Raw genomic sequence first — 27,437 nt, forward strand, 5'->3', positions numbered from 1 at the left:
AGTGTTTCCCTTGCATGCATGCCTGTGCACTTACTGTATGAGTGTGTGCACCTCAGAGGTCAAAAGAAGACACTGGACTCCCTGGGCATTTTTAATGAAAATAATTTAAAGCAATACAACCATGACCATTTGTACTTTTTTGGCTATTAAAAGAATCTGTTTGGGAAAGCATAGTTCGTAATTAAGAATTGATTGTGGCTGCTAGGTCAAACTGCAAATAGCTTAAGGGGTTACCACGCTGCTGGAGTCAAGACAGAAGATCACACTTCTGGCAGGCGGGCTGTGAAGACTATGAGGGAGGGTGGGCTTTATACTGGGTGCCGGGTAATCACAGGCTTTCCTAATTCTCTCATGCAAGTAAACCACAGACTGAGGGGGAGTCTGCCTCCTGTGTTCCAGGCCAGCTGAGGATGAAGAACTGTTTTTTGAAGATTTATTTATTTTATGTATATGAGTACACGGTTGCTGTCTTCAGACACACCAGAAGAGGACATTGGACCCCACTACAGATGGTTGTGAGCCACCATGTGGTTGCTGGGAATTGAACTCAGGACCTCTGGAAGAGCAGTCAGTGCTCTTAACCCCTGAGCTATCTCTCCAACCCAATAATCAACTTCTTATCCACACATTTCTACCTCCCCAAATGCTGAGATTATAGTCCTATGCCAGTACACCCAGTCCACGCTGCACTGGGGAGCAAACAGAGCTTTGGGCATGCTAGGTAAGCACTCACATGAGTAAGCTCCTGGGTTTTCATTTGCTTTAAAATTTTTATTTACTATTAGTGTGTGTGTAACAGGGAGGGGCATATACGTCACAGTTTGCATGTGAAGGTCAGAGAGGACAACTTTCAGGAATCAGTCTCTCCTTCCAGGGTCATCTGGCAAGTAGTCAAGGTTGGGTTTGAACTCTTAACCCTTCTGCCTCTTCCTCCCAAGTATGGAGATAGCATGTGTGTGCAATCGTGCCAAGTGGATTTGTTTGTGACAAGAACTTTTTTTTAAATGAGTATGTGTGAGTGACTACTGTGTATGTGTGCACCACATAGATCCCTGATACCTGTGGAGGTCAGAACTAAGACAGGCAGTGGAGAGCCGTCTCACATGGGGGCTGGGAATGGAACTCAGGTCCTCTGCAAGAGCACTACCTGTTCTTAAACTAATTAAATTAAACTTAAAACCCAACTAATGAATATGCATGTATATGCACAATGTGCACGGGGTACTCGAGGAGGCCAGAAGAGGGCATGGGAACTTTTCGACATGGAGTTACAGGTGATTGTGAGCAACCATGTTGGTGCTGGGAACTGAACCTGGGGTCTCTGCGAGAGCAACAAGTGCTTTTAACCACTGAGACTTCGCTGCAGCCCTTGTTACTGCTGTGATGTTTGCTTTGTTTTTAAAGGGTTTCATTGTTATCTAGGCTACCCTCAAACTTGAGGTACTCTTGCCTGGGCACCCCAGTTTGTTTCTATTGGTTGGTTGGTTGTTGGTTCTGGTTTTGAGACAAGGGCCTTGGCTGTCTTGGAACTTGCTATGTAGACCATGCCAGTCTCTAACCCATAGACATCCTCCTGCCTTTGCCTCCTGAGTGCTAGGGTTGAAGGCAAGTGCCAGCACACCTGGTTCTCTCGTCTTGCTATGCCGTCCAGGCTTGCCCTGATTCCTGTGTTTACAGGGTTCTGTGCTCTGCCTCCTGAGGTCTGACATTTGCCACAGCACAGATCTGGGGGAGAGGATTTTAAAAGCACATCTCACTAAAGAAAAAACAACAGACCTAAATAAAGAACATGTCTGAGAAGACTGGCCACATCCCTAACATAGCTGAGAAGACTGGCCACACACCTTAACATGTCTGAGAAGACTGGCCACACACCTTAACATGTCTGAGAAGACTGACCATGCCCCTAACATGTCTGAGAAGACTGACCATGCCCCTAACATGTCTGAGAAGACTGGCCACACACCCTAACATGTCTGAGAAGACTGACCATGCCCCTAACATGTCTGAGAAGACTGGCCACACACCCTAACATGTCTGAGAAGACTGGCCACACACCCTAACATGTCTGAGAAGGCTTGCCACACCCCTAATGTCTGAGAAGGCTGGCCACACCCCTAATGTCTCAGAAGGCTGGCCACACCCCTAATGTCTCAGAAGGTGGCCACACCCCTAATGTCTCAGAAGGTGGCCACACCCCTAATGTCTCAGAAGGTGGCCACACCCCTAATGTCTCAGAAGGCTGGCCACACCCCTAATGTCTCAGAAGGTTGGTCACGCCACCTGTGCACCTGCTACTGTGGTCAATAAATAAGTTACACTTATTTACATGTAAGCAGTTTCTCATCACATCTCCTGTACCAGAGAGATGAGCAAAGCCAGAAAGATGTAAAAGGGTTGCTCAGTGGCTATTGGGTGAGACCCAAAGGTAGACAAATCATGAGGTGTGTGAAGGGACTAGCAACACTCAGAGACCCAAGGCAGAACTGCCTGGTCTGCAGTTGCATGCACAGAGGTAATGAGTTTGCAGGGATAAACTGAAGACCAGTTAGCATGACGAGGAATGCTGGTGCCAGACAGCTGAAAGTGAAAAAGAAAGGGGCCATGCGCAACTCAGATGAGAGAGAATCCCACCACTAACTGAAGGGGGCGGAGAGTGAAGGAACTGGCAGGAGAGCCAGCAGCCTGCAAGCACAGGATTAGAACGCTGCAGGGGAAATGATACTGGATCAAATCTGTACAAACAAAAAATGAACTGAGAGAGGAAGGCACACTCTTTGCTTTAGAAATATCATCGGTCCTACCATGTAGCCAGCCCCCATGAGGGCTCTCACACTCATGAGTCGAAACTCACTCTGGCCTAAAATATATCTGAATGGTAGAGTACTCGCCCAACATGGATAGGGCTCTGAGCTTAATAAACAGTAGAGTGGGCGGGGAGCCCAGGACACCCATGAGCTCTAGAGACACATCACAGAACTTGGCTTCTGGGTCACCATTAGCCAGAACTGGGGGATTCTGGGTAGGCTGCTTCTGTACCTGCATCTCTAAAACACAGCCATCAACCACTGCCTTTCCCTGTTTCCCTGAGGCTTCAAATGAGAAACTATTTGAAGGAAAAGCATATAAAACCAGAGTAATGATCCTCTACATTTTGGTTTTGCTAACATGAAGGTATATAGAATAGATTCTCAATTAAGACTGCATATTAGGGGCTGGAGAGATGGCTCAACAGTTAAGAGCACTGACTGCTCCTCCAGAGGTCCTGAGTTCAATTCCCAGCAACCAGATGGTGGCTCACAACCATCTGTAATGGGATCTGATGCCCTCTTCTGGTGTGTCTGAAGACAACTACAGTGTACTCATACATGAAATAAATAAATCTTAAAAAAAAAAGAAAAAGAATTTTAAAAAAGAAGAAACAAACTGGGCCAGAAAGATAGTTCTGTGGATAAAAGTGTCTGCCACCAAGCCTGACAACCTAAGTTCAATCTCTGGAAATCACATGGAGGAATGAGAGACACAACTCTAGAAAGCTGCCCTGGACTTCCACACCAGTGACAATGAACGCACACCCACATGCACAGATTTGGGGATTTAGCTCAGGGATAACAGTGCTTGTCTAGCAAGAACATGATCCTGAGTTCAGTCCTCAGCTCTGGGGGTGGGGATTACAGAAAAGGCCAGAGAAACCCCACCACAGATTCCCTTGTCTCTTGAAGTCCCTTCTGCTTACAGGAACTAAGTGAGATGGGGGTTGCCTTTCTTTATTTAAAGTAAGAATCAAGCATCACTGTCTAGGAACTGCAGTCATGTAAGACTATGAACAAATACTATGAGGATACTCTACTGCTCTGTGGTAGAGTCGCTCGCCTAGCATGCTTGAGGCCTTGGGTTTAATCCCCAGTTCCAGAAAGGGATTTGGAGATTTATAACATCATGTATATGAGAGGTCTTCTTTGTTCTATGAACAATGCACTTCAAACACAGAAAAAATCATATGAACCTGGGCTGGAGAGATGGCTCAGTGGTTAAGAGCACTGACTGCTCTTCCAGAGGACCTGAGTTCAATTCCCAGCAACCACATGGTGGCTCACAACCATCTGTAATGGGATCAGATGCCCTCTTCTGCGGTGCAGGTGTACATGCAGACAGAGCAACTCATATTCATAACTAAATGAATCTTAAAAGATGACCTGAACCACAAGAGTAGAATGAATCATTAAATCCAACGGGGTTCAATTAGATAAAGTCAGAGCATTCAAACCAGATGAATGGACGAGCAGATCATCTGCAAAAGCTGGGGTCCCTAACAATGGTCATCAGATACTGCAGGGCTAGCCTCCCTTTCTGAGTCCTGAATATTATTTTTCCTCTCTTGTCTGTCTATTATTTTGGATGCCAACCAGGGCTAAGTGCTTTCTCTAGCTCTTTGGACTACCTTACCTTTTTTCTAATGATCCCCTCCCCACCTTGTGGATGTGTACAGCCACGAAGCTCACCTCCCTGTCAGCTTATCCCAAACACCATGGCTTTTGCCCCCTTCTTTTCTCCATTCTCCTCCTCCAGGAGATGTATAGTTCATCTGGCTTGTTTTTTTTTGTTTTTTTTTTTTTTTCTATTCTTTTTTTCGGAGCTGGGGACCGAACCCAGGGCCTTGCGCTTGCTAGGCAAGCGCTCTACCACTGAGCCAAATCCCTAACCCCTTGGTTTTAAACTCTTAACAAATTGTCCTCAAACTTTAAAAAAAAAAAAAAAAAAAAAAAAAAGATCATGGAGACAGAAAACTTGAAATCCCAACACTTAGGAGGTTGAAGCAGAAGGAGACCAGTCTGGGCTATGACATGAGACGCTGTCTGCACTTTTTTTTTTTTTTTTTTTGGTTTTTATTTTTTCGGAGCTGGGGACTGAACCCAGGGCCTTGCGCTTCCTAGGCAAGCGCTCTACCACTGAGCTAAATCCCCAACCCCCTGTTTGCACTTTTTAAAAGCTGTTTTTATTTTATGTATTTTGTCTACATATATGTGCACTACATGTGTGCAGTACCCTCAAAGGCCAGAAGAGGGTGTCAGACGTTCTGAAACTGGAGTTCTGAGCAGCAGTGTATGTTGGGAATCAAACCTGCACTCTGTCCTCTTAACCAATGAACCAATGAACACCAGCCCAAAAATAAGGAAATAAGTATTTAAAAAAACAAGTAATTCGTGTTCTTGTTCATTTTTGTATTAATGTCAGCCTTAGTTTCTTTTTGAGGTTATGAAAAAAATACCCTGACAAACACAACTCAAGGGAGTGAGGGTTTATTCTGTCTCACGGTTCCAGGTATAGTCTGTCGAGATGGACCAAGGTGACAGGAACTGAAGCAGCGGTCACACTGCATCCCAGTAAGCACTCAGCTTGCCGAGTCTTACACAGTCTGGGATCTCCAGCATAGACAAGACTCCTGCCCACAGTCAAGACGGATCCTCCCACTAACAGAATGAGATAATCCCTCACACATGTGCCCAGAGGCCCATCTTCCAGGTGATACTGGATTTAGTCAAGTTTCACCATGAACAGTTACCATCACCATTCCCTAAATACGTGGTATTTCATTTAAAAGTTCTATAAAACCTCATTCGCTGTAAAACATCAGAACCTGTCCAATCCAGTTCTTAAAAGAATGCGGTTTTCTCCCTAGGGTTATGCCAAGATGACATGTCCATGCACTGACACCGAGTTTCTCACACACAACTGTGGATGGAATAAATCCCTCTTCTATGAAATCAACGGAAGCCACACGTTCCCCCAGGGAGTGTGGCCACATCTCACCCTGAAGGTTTGCTCATGAACCGTGAACAAGGGGAGCGGCAGAGACGGCTCTAATACAACCTGTCTGCAGTTTCTATGCTGCCCTGATTCCAGAGTGCACTGCAGAATGCATTTCATGCTTTATACTTCATGAGAGGAGCAAGGTAATTATCTCCAGTTGCTGCCCTTAGTTTACAAGAAAACTGACCAAAGGCAAAATTCAGCAAGACCGTCACAGCTTCAACAGGATTTGATTGACAGACGCCCTATCTGCTTACTCACGCTCACCCACTGCCCCCAAGATGAGCTGGCAACACATTCACAGAGGCCTCAGGCAGCTAACGACAATGACTCTCTGCCACAGTCGTGGTTGTCAACTGTCTCACGGGAGCATGGCCTACACTAGGCTGGTTATGAATTATCACATCTATCCCATCTGGTCCTCAACAACCCTAACAGCCTCGGTACTATGGCTTCCTGGGTCCTATTGAGATGTCGGGGCTCCCAACCTTCTCCCTGGGATGCAACTCAGGACACGTAAAGCGAATCTTAGAATCAAGTTGGTCAGGCTCCAAAATCCATGTGCTGAGCCCTTTAACTATTACGCAGCACCGGGACCAGGCCCGCACCCCCAGCACTGCCAGCTCCCCACTTACTTGACAGCCCCGACATCCTCAGCGTAGCGCTGCATCTCCTCCCGAGCTCGCTCCTCTCGAAGCTCTCGCTGCAACTCCTCAATCTTTTTCCTCTCCGCTTCATGTTTCTGCTCTGCCTTCCACACTTTCTCCACATTGCGAAGGGTCTGCGGGTGCCAGCTCTTCTTCAGGTTCTGTGTGAACGACAGGAGGGAGGAAAGAACTCAGGGAGTGTAGTGGAAGGTAATGAGTCTAACAAACCCTGTGGTCTAATTTCACGTCTGTGGCTGTAGCGCAGAAGGATTTATTTCACCTCTTAACCCCAGGTTACAGACCATCATTGTGAGCCAGCCACATTGCATCCAGTCAGAAGCATGGACACAGAAATGCACGCATGCTCATGGGCTCAGGCTGGCTCACTTCACTTTTATACAGTTCAGGATCCTTACCTAGGGAATGGCGCTGCCCACAGTGGGCGGGGTCTCCTCACATTGATTACTTAAGACAATCCCCAAGACAAATAACCACAAGCCAACTCAATGGAGACAATCTCTAATGGAGACAATCTCTCGTTCAGATTCTCTTTTCAGACGATTCTAGATGCTACATAGACAGTTAAAGCTAACCACCACAGCTGGCCTCGCTCACCCTTCCCATAATCACCACATGCATTCATGTAAAGGCAAGAGGGCAGGGTGGAGAGTGTAGCTCAGGAGTTCTTGACTGGCAGGCATGAGGTTGTGGGGAATATCTGTCGTTACAGTCTGAAGACGGAACAGGTCATTTCTGAGTTTCCTTCAAACAGTTTCAAACAGACTCCACTAGCCATGCCTAAAGTGGGAGCTGATAAAAGCAAGGCAGGGGGTAAGGGCAAAGCGAAATCTATCTTACTTTGAAAGGCAACACAATTCACTGGGACAGAGCATTCAGTGTTCTGCAAACATCTTTTCATTGTGTCCACTCAACTGTGCTCTGCCTAACTTGCAGGCTTGCCACATTCCTAGCCCTCTTTCAACTTTCCTTCCCAGGAACTTCCCCTTGTTTCTCCCCCTTCACCCTTACTGAATGTTTCTCCTCTTTCCCCTCTCTGCTTTGCTTCATGCTGTAATCCTAGGAAGTTACCAAGAGGAGGTAGCATCTAAAGGCACTGGAATACAGTTGGCCATGTGGGAAGCACTCGCAGCCACTGTCCCAATGGTGAGAACAGCACAGAGTGAATAACTCCCGGTGGCCGGAGGTGGAGGGCAAGCTGTGGAGAAGGGGGTGTAAGATAAAGCCAGCTGAGAAGGGAGCAGATCAAATCCTTTAGAGGCACGGGAAGAGACTGCACTCCACCCTGCTGGTGGCAGGAAGCAGGAACTGACACTGTGCAGGCAGGAGGCATGACTGGCTATCACGTGAAGGATGGGCGAGAGAGGTATAAATACCAGACTCCGCCACCAACAGAGAGGTGCAAAATGGGAGAGCAGTTAAGAAGACTAAATGAGATAAAAATACACAAGGTGCCTTACAGATGCAAAGCACAGAGTGGGCAAAAACACAGGTGTGTGTTGTATGTATACACACACACAGGCCACAGCCTTGCTAGGTAGCTCAGGTTACCTTCAAACTTGGGACCTTACTGACTCCACCTCCCAGGCACTGGAGCTAAAGGCATGGAATTTGCTTCCCTTCTCTACTGCCTCCCCCTTTATCTGGTTGTTCTATCCTTCCTTTCTTCCTACATTCTTTCCATGGATCAGGACTGCCTTCACCACCTCCACCTCCACCACCACCACCTCCACCACCACGGACACACGTGCCCTTACTTTGTCCTACATAGGTTTTCCTTTCCATCCCAGGGCACGAATGGCCAGTGTCTGGAGAAATGCACAGATGTCACCACTGAGTGAGAATGACCAGCGTCCTGTGGCTGGATGCTGCTGAATATACAAGTCACAGCACAGCTCCACCACCACGCACGCGACAAATTATCAAGATGAGAGCTTTCCTGGCAGGGATGGCTTGTCTTGGTCGTCAACTTCAATGGAGGCATTGGCTCCATCAGATTCTGGGAATGTCTGTGAGCTATGTTCTTGCTTACGAACTGAGAGAGGGAGGCCCAGCCCACTGTGGGTGGTGCCATCCCTGGGTAGGTAGGCCCACCCACGTCAAAAAGGTAGCTGAGCAAGGCAAGAGAAACAAGGCAGTAAGCAGCATCGCTCCATGGTTTCTGCTTCAGTTCCTGCCTCTGGGTTACAACTTGAGCTCCCTTAATGATGGGCTCGAACCTATAAGATGTAATAAGCCTTCTCCTCCAAAAGTTGCTTCTGATCTTGGTTTTATTACAGAAGTAAACTAATGCACTTTCCATAATAAACAGTTACATGAAGAACATACTTGACTAACATTGATGGAGTCCCGGCACTGGATCAAATTAAGGACACCTGGCAAACAGCGTAATGGATAGACACCTAAACTGATGTACTTATTGATTCAATTAGCATCACTTTGAGAAGATCAATAGTGTCTTAATCTAGCTCTATGCTTCATGAATACGTCTGCCTTCTTTAAGGCATTAGTTCCCCACAAACCAACTACAGGACTTAAGAGCAATTGCCACTTAACCTAAAAAAGTGTTACCAATACATAAGAAAGCTGCCTCGTCACTATACATCAAAGCAAAACACTGATGTGAGGAATAAAACAAAGACGGAAAAGATTTAAAATGGATTCATCTAAATGGAACTGCTCAGAATCGGAGATGACTGGAGCCCCCCCCCCCCCCTTGACAGTCAGTCCAGGTCCAGAATATAACTGTGAACTCCCAACTAAAAAAGAAGGGGTGGAGAGCTAGGTCCGAAGATAACACACACACAATATAAAGTTTACGTGCCCAAGATCTACCTCCTTCCATACCATGAGTCCAACTGTCCCCATCCCTGACCTCAGACTTCCCAGCCTGGGAGAACCCCCAATCAGCAAATCCAGACACCAGCAGACATCACTCGCCGCACGTCTTCCCGAGTCCCTCTGTGATCTTCACCATCCGCTCCCTCTCCATGTTTATCACTCCCTTGTGCTGAAAACAAGACTTCATAACCAGGGTTACCCACTGCTATCCCCGACTTCCACCCCACCCCTGCCAGTTTCGGTCCCCGGCACCAGTGGGTCTCGGGACTCAGTCGTCCCTGCTCAGGCCTCGGCACTTACCAGGTCTCCGCCTCCCATGGTGGTGGAGACGATTCTTCAGTCTGTGGACCTGAAAGAGTCAGCGAAGGTCGAGAGGAAACCTAGTGAAACAGTTGAGACCGCCTCACGGGACTTAATCCCTAAAGGAACCAGCTGCCCTTTTCCCCGCCCGCTCTAGATCGCACTTCCGGGGTTGTGTCATATAACTGCGTCAGCGTCTCGGCTCGATGACGTTTGGTAAGAGCCCTAAGTCTACGTCAACCTAGAGTCGCAAGTACTTTCAAACCGCCCTCGGGGCTTTGGTAGTCTCATTTTGATTGACTCACGAAAGCATCTAGCCCCAACTGTTGAAAAGCCACAGACCGGATTCTATTGCCTTGGTAACCCATCAGGGCTCTGCTGTAGAAGAAACTGACTCTGTAAGACGTCAGTATCTGCCAACTTAGGCCACCTTCCCAGCACACTGCTACACCAGGATTTCCAATCCAGCTTTCAAAACTGGACTTTCGGCCAGCTCCCTCATTCCCGGCATGTTTTATAGAAATATATATCATCAGGGGTTGGGGATTTAGCTCAGTGGTAGAGCGCTTACCTAGGAAGCGCAAGGCCCTGGGTTCGGTCCCCAGCTCCGAAAAAAAAAAAAGAACACAAAAATAAATAAATAAATATATATATATATATATATATATATATATATATATATATCATCAAACAAAATCCCAAAAGCCAGATATCCTGGCACACCCCCAATCACCTCCATGCTTGGTAGACGGAAACGGGAAGATCAGGAGTAAAAAAGACACCATTGGGGCTGGAGAGATGGCTCAGCGGTTAAGAGCACTGACTGCTCTTTCAGAGGTCCTGAGTTCAATTCCCAGCAACTGCATGGTGGCTCTCAATCATCTGTCATGGGATCTGATTCCCTCTTCTGACGTTCTTTCTGAAGACAGCTACAGTGTACTCATATCGTATATATATTTACATGTATATGACAGCGTTGACACAACGTTTGAGGTCATTCTGGTCTGAAAACCCCTGTTTTTATTTTTTTTTATTTTATTTATTTATTTTTTTGTTTGTTTCATAGACAGTGTCTATGTAAAACCCTGGCTATCTGGGAACAATGTAGATCAGGCTGGCCTCGAACTCAGAAAGATCAGAAAGACCTGCTTCTGTCTCCAGAATGCTGGAATTAAAGACTTGCTGCACTATGGCCAGCTTGTTTTTATTTTTGAATTGTTAGAATAAAAGAACTGGAGGGATGGCTCCGCCTTTAAGAGCATCGAAGACTCTGATTTGATTTCTAGTACCCACATAGTGGCTCATCACCTTTGATTCCAGTTCTAGTGAGTCACACACCCTCTTTTGACCTCTCTGACCACCAGCCACACAAATGATGGACAACATACATTGCAAAGCCCCCATACACATAAAATTATTTTTTTTTCTTTTCTTTTTTTCGGAGCTGGGGACCGAACCCAAGGCCTTGGGCTTGCTAAGCAAGCGCTCTACCACTGAGCTAAATCCCCAACCACTAAAATTATTTTTTTAATTGAACTAGCTGGATGTGGATGATAAGAGGATTTAGTTGGGTGTACTTCTTTTTTTTAAGATTTATTTATTATATATAAGTACACTGTAGCTGTCTTCAGACACACCAGAAGAGGGCATCGGATCTCATTACAGATGGGTCTCAGCCATCATGTGATTGCTGGGATTTGAACTCAGGACCTCAGGAAGAGCAGTCAGTGCTCTTACCCGCTGAGCCATCTCTCCAGCCCGGTTGGGTGTACTTTTACACGGCTTTAATCCCTGGACTCTGGAGCCTGAGGCAAGCCGATCTCTATGAGTTTAAGGCCAGCCAACTCCATATCATAATACCCTATCTCAAAGATTTTTAAAAGCTAGCTACATGTTTGGGGGGTGGGGGTGGGAATTAAGGCTTCTTTTTAGAAATACCTAAAAAAAGACTGGAGGGACAACTCAACCAGCTCACAACTTTCTGTAACTCCAGTTTCAGGGGATCCAGCGCCCTCTTCTGACCTCCCTGGGTACCCACACACATCCCACACATTATTATTAATGGTGTTGCGCGATTGTAATCTCAACACTTAAAAGACAGTTGGATCTTTATAAGTTTGAGACCAATCTGGCCTAAATAGCAAATTTCAAGACAGCTAGGGCTTACACAGTGAGACTCTGTCTCTCAATAAAAAATAAGAAAATGGAGGAGGAAGAACTATAGTCTTCCTTTCTTTCCAGAGTCCAGTATTAAACCAGGGCCCCCCATGTGCTAGATTATTGCTCTACCACTGAGCTATAGCCGCAGCCCAGGGACTTTATGGTAACTGAAGCTCAAGTGGAGGCGTATGGTGGCTTTGATTTATCCGTCCTTGTCTTTGTCCTCTCTACTGATGCTGGGTTTTACTCCCACATATGGAAACAAACAAACAAAACAAAACAAAACAAAACAAAAGGAAGGGGGCACCCGGATTTGAACCGGGGACCTCTTGATCTGCAGTCAAATGCTCTACCCCTGAGCTATACCCCCTCACCTTCTCATAGTGCTCTTCCTTGTCCACTTATGGTGAGTCACTATGGACTGGTTCCACCCACACAATGTCCTGAGGCTCTGTGTGCTCAAGCCTCACCTTTATACACACTGTCTGCTTGGCTCTTCCCTTGGTCACAGAAACAGGATGGGGACATGGAAGAATGACAACTGGCTGAAAAGATATCATGAACAGGGAGTCCTGTCTGTCATTTGGGTAATACGTACATGGGGGGGTCACCTTGTCCCCCTGGCCTCTATGGGTAAAGAAGAAGATGGCGACCACTTTTTTTATTTTTGTTTTTGTTTGGGGCTTTTTGTTTGTTTGGTTTTGGAGTAAAAGTGGAATTCAAGGGGTTGGGGATTTAGCTCAGTGGTAGAGCGCTTGCCTAGCAAGCGCAAAGCGCTGGGTTCGGTCCCCAGCTCCGAAAAAAAGAAGAAAAAAAATGGAATTCAAGGCCCCAAACATGCCAGCTAAGCTTTCCTACCACCGCCACCTAGCTATAATCCTATGTCCCTTGGTTTGTTTTTTTTTTTTTTCTCTAGACAATGTCTCCCTATGTAGCCCAATCTAGCCACAACACAAACATGCCCTCCTTCTACCTCAGTCTTAGCTAGCTGGGATTATAGATCCAAAAACTCCCATTTAAAAAAAAAAATGTATGTGAGTACACTGTCACTGTCTTCAGACACACCAGAAGAGGGCATCAGATCCCATTACAGATGGTTGTGAGCCACCATGTGCTTGCTAAGAATTGAACTCAGAACCTCTGGAAGAGCAGTCAGTGCTCTTAACCACTGAGTCAACTCTCCAGCCCTTCCAAACACTCTTAAAATGTCTTTTTCTTTTTTTTTTAAATAAGGGATGACTATACATCAGGGAAATCATATTCTTTTTGAGACATGATACAGGGTCTTTCTATAGTCCTTGATGACTTGGAACCCACTATGTAACTCAGGCGGGCTTCTTACTTATGGAGGTCTGTCTACCTCCTTAGTACAGGGATTACATGTATGTATCACCATGCCCCGAGAGGGCCCCACTGCCTACCCCTGCTGTATTTTTGCTTATTTGGTTTTTTTTTTTTTTTTTTTTTTTTTTTTTTTTTTTTTTTTGGAGCTGGGGACCGAACCCTGGGCCTTGAGCTTGCTAGGCAAATGCTCTACCGCTGAGCTAACTCCCCAACCGGGTTTATGTTCTTTTATTTGTTTTAAATTACATTTTAATTGGGTTTGAGTATGTAGATGGGCATACACATGCCACAGAATATACATGTGGAAGTCAGAAGACAATTTGTGGTAGTCAGTACCCTCCTACCCTGTGGTTCCTGGGAATAAAACTCAAATTGTCATACACAGTTTCCTTCCTGTTCTTGATATAAACAGTGGCCAGCTTCTGACCTGGGAGCCTACTGGTGCTTCGGGAAGTGCTTTGACGAGAGCTAAGCTTGCACTATGTCCTGCTAACTAACAAGGGAGCTCACTGGCAAAATGTTGATTAACCGTGCACTAGACCACGGGTCTAATCCCTGGCCTGCCGGGGGTGAAGTGGGGAGGTGGTGGACAAGTATGGCCCCTTCTCATCATCCAATTTAGAAGGGAACAGAAGCTTCCTTGATCTTCTCTCCTCTAGAGATGAAGCTGAGGGTGCAGAAACCAACTCGTTCGCTCCTCCCACCCCAGGTAAGAAAGGGCACACCTCGAGACACAAATGCAATGTTTAAAAATATAGAATATCATTGACAGTTTATCTTGAAGATGCAGGTCAAGACCTGTGATGCAATGTCTTCAAAAAATGGGAAATGGCGTGACCTCTCCAAACACCGATGTGCGCTGGCGGAGGGCTGGAGTGTTCCGGCGGTAGCCGAATCGACCGTTTAAGCCGGCAGTGATCACCTTCGGATTAGCATTGTAGTAGTCATGCCCACTCACCTGCTGGAGCGAATGCCCTTGGGGGAGAGGAGAGAGGCTGAGCCTACCCGCAGCAGCCTTTTGCTTTCCCCATTTAAACCCAGTGAGTCAGTTTATCTCCCATGACCACAGCGGGATGCTTACTCCTAGGAGACCCTGAGCCCCTTGAAAGAAACTAAGGGCAGTGAGGGCCAGGAGACAGAGACGTCCTAGAAATCAAACCCCAGGTGAGTCTACAAGAGAACTGTGTATCTTATGTGCTGAATCTGGACTTGACTCCCGGGACATGTAAGAATTTTTCGTCTTGCCTCTATCCTATCCGAAGAAAATAGATGAGATCGATTTGATTACTTGATGGACTTCATGGTAATCATGTGCCCAAAAAGTGGTGGAGTTGGATAGAAGGAAGTCTTAACTTTCCTTTTCCATGGCTGCTAAACTAAACATGGTCAGGGAGCCAGAATGTCTGTAGAGGAGGACACTACGCACGCACGCACGCACGCACGTGCTCATGCAAATCACCAGGCTTAAGAGTGTACAGAGGTGGGGTTGGGGATTTAGCTCAGCACAAGGCCCTGGGTTCCGTCCTCAGCTCAAAAAAAAAAAAAAAAAAAAAAAAAGGAGTGTACAGAGGTAAAGCCCAACTCCATCTCAACTTTTCCCAGCAAATCAGTTTAAAATCATGCCTAGCAGATGAACTGTGTACCTCAGGGGTAAAATGAGTCTGAGCAGTACCTGACACATAGCAGGTGTTCAGAAGTGAATAGTAGGTACGCTAACCGCCATAGCTCACATACGGCAGGATACAGCCCTTCACCCCTCTCTCCCCAACCACGCCTCTCAGTAGCCCTGCCTCTCCAAGCTCTGCGATACACACTTCTTCCACGGTGGGAACACGGGAGGATGAACAGGGAGGTGGCACTTGCCTGCTCCTGCCCAGTTCCTCCTATTGAGGTATCTCTGTCCTTGACCAAAAATGTGGAAATAATCCACTATCCAGCCATCCCTTCCAGTACCACCATGATCCTGCAAATGAAGGAAAGAAAAGAGCATCGGTTCCGATGTCCCATGGAGTGAGGTGCAAACTTTCTGGGGCTTCTTTGGGGAAGGGGAAGAGTTCAGGGCCAGAAGAAACTGGAAGGCAGATTATATACGCTAATGATCCGGAGAGGCAGTTAAGGGCTCTGTTGCTACACAGTCTGGATCATAACTCCAGTGCTGCCATTAGCAAGCTGTGTGGTCATAGGCCAATTACGTGGCTTCTCTGCCCTCAGTCTTCCTCATCAGTAACCTGGGAAGCCGACAAGAGGTTTCCATGGCTTACTTGTTAAGTGGCTTACTTTAGATAACTGACTTACTTTAGATAAAAGGCCTGCCACAATGAAGGCTAAAGACACATATTTGGTTGTTTTGTTATACATTGTTGATTATTTTTCTCAAGATGAGGCACTCATATAGCTCAGAGGAAATCTTAAACCTAAACCTGTGTGGTTGAGGATGACTCGTCTCCCCATTCCCACCCTCACCTCTCTCAGGTGCATACACCACCTCACCCAGCTCAAATATCTTAATCTCACGCCTTTACTCAAATAACAATATGCAGCACAGACAGTAATTTTGATGATAAAAAAAAAAAAAAAGCCAGGTGCTGGTGGATCGTGCCGTGCCTTTAATTCCAGCCCTCGGGAAGGAGCAGGCGGATCTCTGAGTTCTAGGCAGTTTGGTCTACAGAGTGAGTTCAGGAACGCCAGAGATGCACAGAGAAACCCTGTCTCATAAAACCAAAACAAGAAAGAAAAAGAAAGAAAGAAAATAATTAAATAAACGAAATTCAAGTTAGGTGGCATAAGCCACTAATCTCAAGGTTCAAGCAGCAGTAGAAAAAGGCTTGCTTCACCTTAGACTCGCCTAGACTTAGACTACATGGCCAGACTGTGGCTCCAGAACAAAAACCCCCCAAAAATAAAAATACTGACATTCTTTTTTTTTTATTTTTATTCTTTTTTTCGGAGCTGGGGACCGAACCCAGGGCCTTGTGCTTGCTAGGCAAGTGCTCTACCACTGAGCTAAATTCCCAACCCAAATACTGACATTCTTAGACATAGACATCTCTGGCTCCTGTTACTAAAGCGACAAGGACACAAGTTGTGTGTGTCTATGCACAGGCACTGTACATATTTAGGCACACAATATTATGGGCCACAGAAATGCCCCAGATCTGTCCCTAGTGCAACCTGGGAGGTCCCTTTTGCCTTCAGATCACTAAAATCAACACATATGAAGGCAAAAGTGGAGGCGTGGCAGGTGATATGGCCCAGAGCCCTGCCTATCCAGTCATACATAAGTTTTGTTCTTACGGGGGTGGTGCCCGACCTCATACATGGGAGGCAGGTATTGTACCAGTAAGCTATATCCTTAACCCCATTCCCAGTCACTGGACTGAGGATCACTTGAGCTTAGGAGTTCATGGACAGCTTGGGATACAGGGAGACTACATGAAAATGAGCAGTAAATAAAAATTTAAAAAAAAAAGTGTTGCGAGATGACGAAGTGTCAGTGCACAGCCTGAACTCGATCGGTCCTGTGCAAGTAAGCACTGCTGAGGAGGGATGTGTGCAGAGATGGGGCGATCGCTTCCCTTGGGCTCACAGGTGCAAGTCAGCCTTAACCCTGTGACTGTGACAGCATAGGACAAGACAAAGCTCATTGGTAGTTTCTGCGAGTTTTGAAGATTCCCAGTGAGATCACAGCTAAGCGACCCCTGTGACGTCACAAAGACAAAGAAACCTATTTGTCCGGAGAGACAGGATTTACGCCCTAGCCTCCCCTTGCAGAAACAAGAAATGAGACTGTAAATGGGTGGGGTTCTGGGTAGAAAGGACCACGTGAGCTCAGCACCATCACTCCTCACTCATCCTGCTCCCCCTCTCACTAATTCACCGTAACAGCCACAGGGTGCCCAGCGCCCTGCAGCACAAGGCCCAGAAGTAGTGTGTGCAACCTGAAGTCCTGGGCTACCAGGGCCAAAACCCGCGAGCTGGCTGGCTGCCTGAAGTTGCAGGTGCTCCGGGATGCTCCCATACCTACCTGATCAGTTTTCCGCAAAACGGGCGGGACCACGTGGCTCCGGAAGTACCTATGAGCGTGGTGGTCCAGTTGAGGATTATAAGGCGGAATTGCGGACCATAGCTTGGGCCTCAAGATGCTATAGGCGTGGGCCATTGAGCTCACAGCTACCCCATCCAAAACAAAAGCTTTTTCGAGTCGCAGAGGACTGTCATAATAACATCGAGACATCCTAAAGGCAGCAGCCTCTGAGTCTGAGGGCTTTCTAAGGTAGAGAGCTTTAAATGGGGGCTTCACTGAGCATTGTTACGTCTGTCAATTACCTCCCTGAGACACAAACCCTATTGTTATTTCAGGGTCCCCACCACGCCCATCTTATCGTGATGCTGGGATTTAACCCAAGGAAGACTTTACGCATGTGTGTACTAGGAGAGCACTCTATAACAAACGACTACATCCGCAGTCTTTTGCTTACTTACACTTATACGAACACACACACAGGCTTTAACATTTCATATGTATATGCGAGTGCAGCTGTGCCCGAGTGGGAGTTGTGTGGTAACCGATCCAGTGGTAATGGCAGAGGTCCTTAAAGAGGCAGAGGCAGGAGGATCTCTGTAGTTAACGGAAAGCCAGGGATGCACAAAGCCAAACCGAACCAAGAAAAAAAATGGTAATTTAACACTGTTCCTCTGCAAAGCAGTGAGTCCAACATCTCCAGTCTCTACCCTCAGGCCTTTTTAATTTCTTGGCTGACATTTTCCTCCAAAAAGCTAGTTGACCACATTTCAGAGACTCTTCTCAGAACCATCATAATTTCAGTTTAAGTAGCTAAAGGTATAGAAGGGGGTCTGGGGCTGGAGAGATGGCTCAGTGGTTAAGAGCACTAATTGCTCTTCCAGAGGTCCTGAGTTCAAATCCCATGTTGGCTCACAACAATCTGTAATGAGATCCAATGCCCTCTTCCAATGTATCTGAACAATGTATTCATATACATGAAATAAATAAATCTTTCTAAAGATTTATTTATTTATTATATATAAGTACACTGTAGCTGTCTTCAGATACACCAGAAGAGGGCATCAGAACTCTTTTACAGATGGTTGTGAGCCACCATGTGGTTGCTGGGAATTGAACTCGTGACCTCTGGAAGAGCAGTCGGGTGCTCTTAACCACTGAGTCATCTCTCCAGCCCGAAATAAATAAATCTTAAAAGGTCTGGATACAATTTGAGGTCAGACTGATATAGTTCAGATTGCCCCCTTCCCTGCCCCTAACTGACCAAGTCTAGTTGCAGAACTCAAAACCAGAATCCATCTGTTCCTCCAATACCACTCCTGGAAACCATTTTGGGTAGTCTAGGCTAGTCTCTAGTTTCTGAATAGCTCCCAGTGTTGCTATTACAAAAGCAGGTACCACACCTGGAAAATTCTTTACTCAGTACTTTGACTTGGCTACCCTGTCCAGAAAGGCTTCAAACATGTACTGACGTGGCTAGCTTAAGGCTAAAGAAGATGGCCTAGTGGTTAAGAACACTGACTGCCCTTCCAGAGGTCCTGAGTTCAATTCCCAGCAACCACACGGTGGCTCAAGACCACCTGCAATGCAATCTTAAATCCTCTTCTGGTGGGTTTTTTTTCTCCCTTCTGGTGTTTATTTATTTATTTATTCATTATAAAGTACACTGTAGCTGTCTTCAGACACACAAGAAGAGGGCATCAGATCTTTTTACAGATGGTTGTGAGCCATGTGGTTGCTGGGAATTGAACTCAGGACCTCTGGAAGAGTAGTCGGGTGCTCTTAACCACTGAGCCATCTCTCCAGCCCTTATTAGCCACTTTTTTTTTTCCCCTGGAGCTGGGGACCAAACCCAGGGCCTTGCGCTTGCTAGGCAAGTGCTCTACCACTGAGCTAAATCCCCTCCTCTGGTGTTTTTTTTTTTTTTTTTTAAAGATTTATTTATTATATTTAAGTACACTGTAGCTGTCTTCTGATACACCAGAAGAGGGCATTGGATCTCTTTACAGATGGTTGTGAGCCACCATGTGGTTGCTGGGAATTGAACTCATGACCTCTGGAAGAGCAGTCGGGTGCTCTTAATCACTGAGCCATCCCTCCACCCCCTTCTGGTGTTTTTTTTTTTTTTTTTTTGGAGCTGGGGACAGAACCCAGGGCCTTACGCTTCCAAGGTAAGCGCTCTACCACTGAGCTAAATCCCCAGCCCCCCCTTCTGGTGTTTCTTAAGAGTGACAATTGGGGGTTGGGGATTAGCTCAGCGGTAGTGCTTGCCTAGCAAGCGCAAGGCCCTGGGTTGGGTCCCCAGCTCCAAAAAAAAAAAAAAAAAAAAAAAAAGTGACAATGTACTCACAAAAAAATATCTAAAAAAGGGGGGGAAACACAGCTAAGGACTTCTTTAAGTATAACTTCCTTTCATTTTTCCAAGGTATCTGCCTTCATGAAATCACCTCTTTACACGGGCTTTGTGGAGGTCATGGTACAGACCCAAGCAGGTCTGAATTGTGATGGGGGTGTTCAGTCCTTCCGGGCTTCAGGAGGTCAATTCTTGACCTTGATATGAATGGCACAGCTCACACAGCAATGCAGCTTGACATAAAACCTGACGGCAGCAGCTTCTACAATGTTCTGAATGACAAACTTATTGGCCTTATCCTTGGTCATGCACCCGGTGAAGTTGGCCGCAGCCCTTTTGGCATGACCTTTTTTTTTTTTGGTTATATTGGAGCCAAGAGAGCTAAGGACTTTTATGTTCATTCCACCTTTATCCCAGCTCTTGGGAAGTACAGATCAGCCTCCTCTAAAGACTGAGGACAGCCAAGACTGTTAGAAAAAGCCTGTCTTGGGGGAGGGCGGTAATGGGGGAAGGATGGGGAGGGGAATACCCACATAGAAGGGGAGGAGGAGGGGCTAGGGGGATGTTGGCCCGGGAAAGGGAATAACATTCAAGATGTAAATAAGAAATACTCTAGTTAATAAAGAAAAAAAAAAGGAAAAAAAAAAGGCTGTCTTGAAAAATTAAAAAAAAAATTTCCCAGGAATAGACCTATACGTACCAGCAACCAGGCAAATACTGCCCACTCTCATCAAGGACATGGGGCTCAAATGGCACCTGTAGCTCGTTATAGAGGCTCTGACCTCCTCTGGCCCAAGGACACTCACTACACATGGACTGGTACAGAAACACACCCCAGAACCCACACACATAAACCCAGCAGAAGCAGGTAGATCCCTTAAAAATTTAAAGCCATGGGCTGGAGAGATGGCTCAGTGGTTCGGTCCCCAGCTCTAAAAAAAAGAAAAAAAAAAAAAAAAAAAAAAAAGAGAGATCTGATGCCCTCTTTTGGTGTATCTGAAGTGTACTTATATATAATTACTTATAATATACAGTGTACTTATATATAATAAATGAATAAATCTTAAAAAAAATTTAAAGCCAGCCAGAGACAGACATCTAAATATAGCAAATAGTGCACTAGTCATGATCAGACTAGACGAACCACCATGCGGGGACTGCTTTCTATACATTCTTCTGTGAGCACTCTTTTTCACTCTCCAAGTTAAAAGGTTGCCAAGTGCTAAGCACCTTAACCAACCACATAGACGGTAAGGTGATCTCTGTCTAGATGACCAGATTACCTAAGTAGCTGCCCTCAAGCACTGTACCCAGCGCTCCCTATTCAAGTGGTCACCAAGGCTCACATCAGGTCACCGTATTTCCAATGCTTTCCTCACACACAATCATGAGGATGAACACACCACTCTACTTTAGGGACCCAAAATACAGAGATAATTTATTGGTCACGCATATTGTCCCTTGCATGTTTATCTGTATAGCATGTGTGCTGATCCCAGCAGAGACATGAAAGAGGGCATTGTTTTTAATTGGCACCATGTGGGGGCACCAAGACATGAACCTTCTGTCCTCTAGAAGAACAGCTAACGGAAGATCTTTATAGCTGATCCATCTTGACAGGTCCTAAAGATAAACCTTATTTAATCTGCAAAGTGAAAAAGTTTTGCAAGGTCATGCCCAGAGCTAAAATTTTGACGCTTTCCTTTGCAAAGCTGAATGGTGAAGGTGTCAAGAAGACCAGTTCTCAGAGAGAAGACTTTAATGAATATATTTTACAAACACACTGGAGAATCAGGCAATGCTTCCTGCATTGGATGCAATCCTGGGCCACAAGTCTGCACACTCCTTTGCAACTGGACCTGTGATAGCAGAACCTGCATGAAGAGAAGACAGGTCAGACAGGGTCCCTGTCTGTGCCGAATCACCCAGCAGACACACACAGTGATGGCCTAACCCTTCATACCTTTCATCTCGCCTTTATTGTTTACTATGACCCCTGCATTATCTTCAAAATAAAGGAACACCCCGTCTTTTCTTCGATATGACTTTCGTTGTCGAATCACCACTGCAGGATGTACTAAGGACCAAAGAAAAGAGCAGCACTTATTAACTAAGGAAACGCTCTCCACACAATGTTCACACACCATGAGGTGCCCATCACCTGCCAGCAAGAATGAGAATTCATGCAAACACCCAATACCCCTTAAGTGGCTGTTTCTGCACACAAGCTCCTTTCCCATGATAATCCCAAAACACAATGTAGGCACCACTTGCTTGCTATACCTCCCCTCACACCCACAGCCCAATAGGTTATGCACACTTTGGCCTACACATTTTTAGAATTATTTATTTTATGTATATGTACATTGTCGCTGTCTTCAGACATACCAGAAGAGAACATCAGATCCCATTACAGATGGTTGTGAGCCACCATGTGGTTGCTGGGAATTGAACTCAGGACTTCTGGAAGAGCAGTTAGTGCTCTTAACCACTGAGCCATCTCTCCAGCCCTGACCTACAAATATTAATTACAGCGAATAAAACTGTATTTCCAAGTGTCAGGTTCTACAGAGAGCACCTTGTTTGCCAGCCAAACACAAGGCAAGACATTACTAGTGCTTGCCGTGTATCAATCTGTATAGACAGTGCCCACTGACCAGCCAGTTCCACTTATAAAGCTTTAAATTTTGACTTTGCCCAAGTTGTCCATTATTAAGTCACCTCCGGAAAAAAGTAGCATTTGTATTTAAAAGCTTTCCACCATGTTGTTCTAATGGACTAGAACTAAGCAGCCAACTGTCCAGGGACTATCTATAAAACTGTACAGCCATTTAAAATGGTGCTATAGAGTCCCCACATGACAATGGCCCATTAATACAGAAAAAAAAACTCAAGACTATATCATTGTGGGGCCTAACTAAAGTCAGACAAGACATATATAACAATATAAACCATCTCTGCAGAGCTGGAAGCTGGGGTCTCACTAGTACCCACCACAAGTGCTTTTCTTTGTTAGGGACTGACCAAGGCCTTCCACACTAGGCCAAATGGTCTACCATTTAAAATTATTCAAGCAAGCCTTGAACTTATAATCTTCCTAGGTCTCCAGAACAGCTGGAGTTAAGTCTGGTACCACCTAGCCTGGTTAGGCTACCTGTCTAAAGGACTACAGACTACCTTTAAACACAGCTATCGGGCTGGAGAGATGGCTCAGTGGTTAAGAGCACCGACTGCTCTTCCCAAGGTCCTGAGTTCAAATCCCAGCAACTGCATGGTGGCTCACAACCATCTGAAATGAGTCTGATGCCCTCTTCTGGTGTGTCTGAAGATAGCGACAGTGTAATCATAATATATAATAAGTAAATAAAATATTAAAAAAAAAAAGGCTGGGAATTTAGCTCAGTGGTAGAGCGCGCAAGGCCCTGGGTTCGGTCCCCAGCTCCGAAAAAAAAAGAACCAAAAAAAAAAAAAAACAAACAAAAACAAAAACAAAGCACAGCTATGGGGCTGGAGAAATGGCTCAGCGGTTAAGAGCACTGACTGCTCTTCCAGAGGTCATGAGTTCAATTCCCAGCAACCACACGATGGCTCACAACCATCTGTAATGAGATCTGATGCCCTCTTCTGGCCTGCTGTACATAAAATAAATAAATAAATCAAATCTTTAAAACACTATCAGGAAAAAAAACTACAACTAAGCCTGCCACCTGACTCTACTGAGGATATTCCCACTACTGGATCCAACAGTATATGGAGCTGTCATCATATAAAAGGTAAGGGGACATGCTCTGCTCTTCTGTGACTGCTCCCTAGGCCACCAACCAGGCCCTGGAAGTGTTCTGAGAAGAGGACAGGCCCTGGCAGACTCATCCCAGTCTAACCACATTAGGAAACATTTAGCCACAACATCACCATTCCCTGAAAGACCCTGGTGTTAAAGGGAACAGTGAAAGATTTAACTAAGTGCTAAGAGCATACTGGTGCTGTGGAAGCAGATGTTACTATGAAAAACAACACACGCCATGTATGCACCACATCAAAGGTCTGCTAGAACATCTCTGGCAAAGAACAGTGCCCCCTAGCACCCAGCACCTGGGAGGTGGGCAGATCTGAGCTAAAGGCCAGCCTCACTTACAGTGAGATGCTGCCTGAAGGAGTTTTACAGCCAGACCACTCAAGGGAGAGACAGGTTCTAAGGCCTGTCCTTCTAAATTCACATATCTGATGGGAGCACAATCCCGAGTAGTTAATTAGCCAATAGTAAGCTTCCTGCAGAGTGTCTGGTGACAGATGATGTGCTGCTTCCAGGGTTCAGACAGTTACCCATACAAACACACCCATGTAGCACTGCCATCTGCACTGACAGCTAGGAACAGACAACCAACTGGAGATCTTTTCTGGTAAGACCAGGTAGTCTACTACTGAAGGGAAAACTTAGGCAGGCGAGTGTCAAGAGACCTGAAAAGACCCTAAACAGAGAAACAAGCTGCCCCATAAACCACAACAGTCAGGCATGCGGCGTGCCTGCAAGCCCAAGTCAAGTCTCGTCTCAAACAGGAGCAGAAGTATTGATCTCACAGCCTCCCAACGGTGTAATCTAGGGGTCTTGATAGCCACGGAGTTAACATCCCTTTTCCTAATACCTGGAGAACTTCACTCTTCCACCACTACATACATAAGGCGCCTACTCACCCTTTTTCCTTAGTTCTGGTTTGCCTTTCTTAACTGTGGCCATCACCATGTCGCCCACACCAGCAGCAGGAAGTCTGTTCAGCCGTCCCTTGATTCCCTTCACAGAGATGATATACAGGTTTTTGGCTCCTACAGAAAATAACAAGAAAATACATTTTGCATGTGACGGCAAGTATTCCCAATCTGGGGTCAGCCTGGGCTATAGACCAAGAAACTCATCTCGGCAGAATCACAAACCAACCAACCAAAACAAGCGTTTTCTTAAATGCGTCCCAAACCCAGAAGCATCTTGTCACAACACCGATTGAAGTTAAACAACACAGCATGTTGCCACTTCACCCAAAAGCGGTGTTTTCACTCTGCCCCTTCTTGACGGCTCAGTGGGTCATCAGCAAAAGGCCCACTGAGTGCTTTTAAAAGGGGACCGTGACAGCACGCAGCCACAGGCCTCACCTGTGTTGTCAGCACAGTTGATCACAGCTCCTACCGGAAGACCCAGGGAAATCCGGAATTTCGCTCCGGAGGACCCACCACGTCCTGCAGGGAGAGAAACAGAGTAAGGGGGCCACTGCACAAGCTTTGGTGGAGACTAGCCTGTCCCCGACTACCGTCCCCTTGTCACAGAACCTGACCGTCCCTTAAGTTACCATCCTCCTGTGGAGGTTAAGGAGACTGGTCGAGTGCACTTTTACAAAACTTTATCTATACAAGTCGGGAAACCGCAAAGACCGTCCAATCCGGTCAAAGGCAGGCCAACCCCACCGTCTCCGTTCGGCCCCACGCTCCGCTCCTACCCGCTCAACGCCAACTCCGCCGCCCTCCCCTTTCGGAGCTCTCCCTGGGCCTCTGTGATGCCCCATCTTCTCCTTCTCCGGCCCGGAGACTACAAAATATCACCGCAGCCGGGAGCCGTCGCCAAGGAACGGGCCGACCGGCCTACGCGGCGGATGCCAGCGGATCCCCAAACCCAAAATCCTCACCTCGCTTCGACATCTTGAGCGTCCGGAAAGAGTCAGAAAGGAAGTTAGTACAAGGGACACTGGGATATGAACTGGAGGCCACGCCCAGTCAGCCATGTGACCGGACCTCCTCTGACCCGCCTCCCTCCCCTGGTCGCAGGTATATGACGTAAAGCCCTGTGCCTCTTTGCGACTGCTCTGGATGTGAAAGCTGCCGTTGAGTTATGTAGGGGCGAGTAATTTTGGGTCATAAGTAAAAATAAATTGTTCTGTAAGAGTTCCCAAAGAACAGACAGAGATGGGGCGAGATCAAGCTCAGAATGGTTTCATTTGGCTACCGAACGTTTAAGTGGAACGCTACAGATGAGTCCATCTGTGTGCTCGGTACCATAGCATTCTCTTGTTATGAGGATTAACAATACTTTGTGACATTCACACAGTCGGTCAGACAACCACTCGGTCTCTTGTTATTAATTATTCTCAAGCTTACCCCACAGCTATCAGTGAACGATTGATTGACTCTATTGCTTCTTAAAGATATGTAAAGTTTCGTAAAGCCTAAATATAGTATAGTTTGTGTTCATGTATAGTATAATCAGGATGGGCATGTTTTAATTTATTTTACTACCTCAACCTCTCCCTATTTTCCTGACCTCTTACCTTCTGTTGATACATTCATTCTAAAGTGTATTGAATACCTACTTTAGGCCAGATTCCGTCCAGATTACACGAAGGAATAAAATAGAGCATTATTCTTGCCTTTATGGATTTTAGTCTGCCAGGGTAGACGTTGGTAATAGATACTGAATAATAGGGACAATTGTGAGAGTTCCAGTATATAGTTTGTTAAATGGGACAAAGTATTATGAAGAAAGGACAGTAAGATGTGGAAAGGTGATGAGGCAGATTGGAATAGAAACATTAGTGCCTGGAGGTGCCGGTTTGTCATCTCACCTATTCAGATGCTATCCCAAGTTCAAGCCCACCCTGAACCACGTAGAGACCCTATCTGAAAATACCAAATAGGAAAAAGGGGAAGGGATGTCTCGGTGGTGGAGTACATGCCTAACATATGCAAGATTTTTGTTTGTTTTGTTGGGACAGGATTTCTTTGTGTAGCCGGGGCAGTCCTGGAGCTACCCCTGTAGACCAGGCTGGCCTCAAACTCAAAACATTCACCTGTCTCTGCCTCTTGAGTGCTGGGATTGAAGATGTGTGCTGCTGCAGCCACCAACAGACGACGCATGCAAGATTTTATGGTCCTGGACTGGAGAGATGGCTCAGTGGGTTAAGAGCACTGACTGCGGGGCTGGGGATTTAGCTCAGTGGTAGAGCGCTTACCTAGGAAGCACAAGGCCCTGGGTTCGGTCCCCAGCTCCGAAAAAAAGAACCAAAAAAAAAAAAAAAAAAAAAAGAGCACTGACTGCTCTTCCGGAGGGTCTGAGTTCAATTCCCAGCAACTACATGGTGGCTCACAGCCATCTGTAATGGGATCCAATGCCCTCTTCTGGTGTGTCTGAGGACAGTTACAGTGTGCTCATATACATAAAATAAATAATTCTTTAAAAAAAAAAAATGGTCCCTGGGGCTGGAGAGATGGCTCAGAGGTTAAGAGCACTGACTGCTCTTCCAGAGGTCATGAGTTCAATTCCCAGCAACCACATGGTGGCTCACACTGTAATAAGATCTGGTGCCCTCTTCTGGCCAGCAGTCACATATGCAGGCAGAATGCTGTACATAAAATAAATAAATCTTAAAAAAAAAAAAAAAATGGTCCCATAAGTAAAGACACTTGCTTTGTAAGCACTTGCTTTGTAAGCCAGACCACTGAATTTAATCCCCAAACCCTTATAAAGGTGGAAGGATAGAACCAGTTCCATGAAGTTGTCCTCTGACCCCATGCACAGCATGGCACATGTGCTTATACACACATCATATATTCATATAAGCAACAATGATACATTTAAACAGTTGTGGCAGCTCTTGGAAGGCAGAAAAAAGGAGTGTTGTGTGGGGAGTTTGAGTCCTTGAGTACAGTTTGAGCTACCCTGCAACTCCTTGCCAAAAAAAGAAAAAAGAAAAGAAAAAGGGGAGCAAGCTAGAGATGTGACTCAGTGGTTAGAGAAGCAGTTCTTTTTTTTTTTTTTTGGTTCTTTTTTTCGGAGCTGGGGACCGAACCCAGGGCCTTTCGCTTCCTAGGCAAGCGCTCTGCCACTGAGCCAAATCCCCAACTAGAGAAGCAGTTCTAAACCTCGGGTCATGACCCTTTTGATGGTCAGATGACCTTTTTA

The 27,437-nt window shown here is 46.0% G+C and overlaps 3 protein-coding genes and 2 non-coding genes across 5 annotated transcripts in view; all 5 read right to left on the reverse strand.

Annotated features, from left to right (window-relative positions):
* Cwc25 (CWC25 spliceosome associated protein) overlaps positions 1–9,748 on the reverse strand; it is a 24,719-nt gene extending 14,971 nt beyond the window's left edge. The window contains 2 exon segments of the mRNA NM_001108295.3: positions 6,447–6,619; positions 9,618–9,748. Coding sequence (NP_001101765.1) covers positions 6,447–6,619; positions 9,618–9,635 — 191 coding nt within the window. The 5' untranslated portion in view covers positions 9,636–9,748.
* A 2,327-nt stretch (positions 9,749–12,075) lies between these two features.
* On the reverse strand, positions 12,076–12,147 carry Trnac-gca (transfer RNA cysteine (anticodon GCA)). The gene has a single exon. It is a non-coding gene; the product is annotated as a tRNA-Cys (tRNA).
* Positions 12,148–13,849: 1,702 nt separating this feature from the next.
* On the reverse strand, positions 13,850–17,380 carry Spmap1 (sperm microtubule associated protein 1). The gene is made up of 3 exons (NM_001430286.1): positions 17,146–17,380; positions 14,985–15,084; positions 13,850–14,096 (listed from the first exon to the last, which is right to left on the reverse strand). Exons 1-3 carry the CDS (start codon positions 17,353–17,355, stop codon positions 13,936–13,938), a joined length of 471 nt encoding a protein of 156 aa, NP_001417215.1. The 5' UTR covers positions 17,356–17,380; the 3' UTR covers positions 13,850–13,935.
* Positions 17,381–21,242: 3,862 nt separating this feature from the next.
* On the reverse strand, positions 21,243–25,201 carry Rpl23 (ribosomal protein L23). The gene is made up of 5 exons (NM_001007599.2): positions 25,168–25,201; positions 24,641–24,724; positions 24,188–24,316; positions 21,459–21,572; positions 21,243–21,369 (listed from the first exon to the last, which is right to left on the reverse strand). Exons 1-5 carry the CDS (start codon positions 25,178–25,180, stop codon positions 21,287–21,289), a joined length of 423 nt encoding a protein of 140 aa, NP_001007600.1. The 5' UTR covers positions 25,181–25,201; the 3' UTR covers positions 21,243–21,286.
* Positions 24,475–24,610, reverse strand: LOC134478777 (small nucleolar RNA SNORA21). The gene has a single exon (XR_015632478.1). It is a non-coding gene; the product is annotated as a small nucleolar RNA SNORA21 (small nucleolar RNA).
* Positions 25,202–27,437: the final 2,236 nt, after the last annotated feature.

Source organism: Rattus norvegicus, chromosome 10 (assembly GCF_021556685.1).
Source record: "Rattus norvegicus strain SHRSP/BbbUtx chromosome 10, alternate assembly SHRSP_T2T, whole genome shotgun sequence".
In the NCBI taxonomy this organism is placed as follows: Eukaryota; Metazoa; Chordata; class Mammalia; order Rodentia; family Muridae; genus Rattus; species Rattus norvegicus.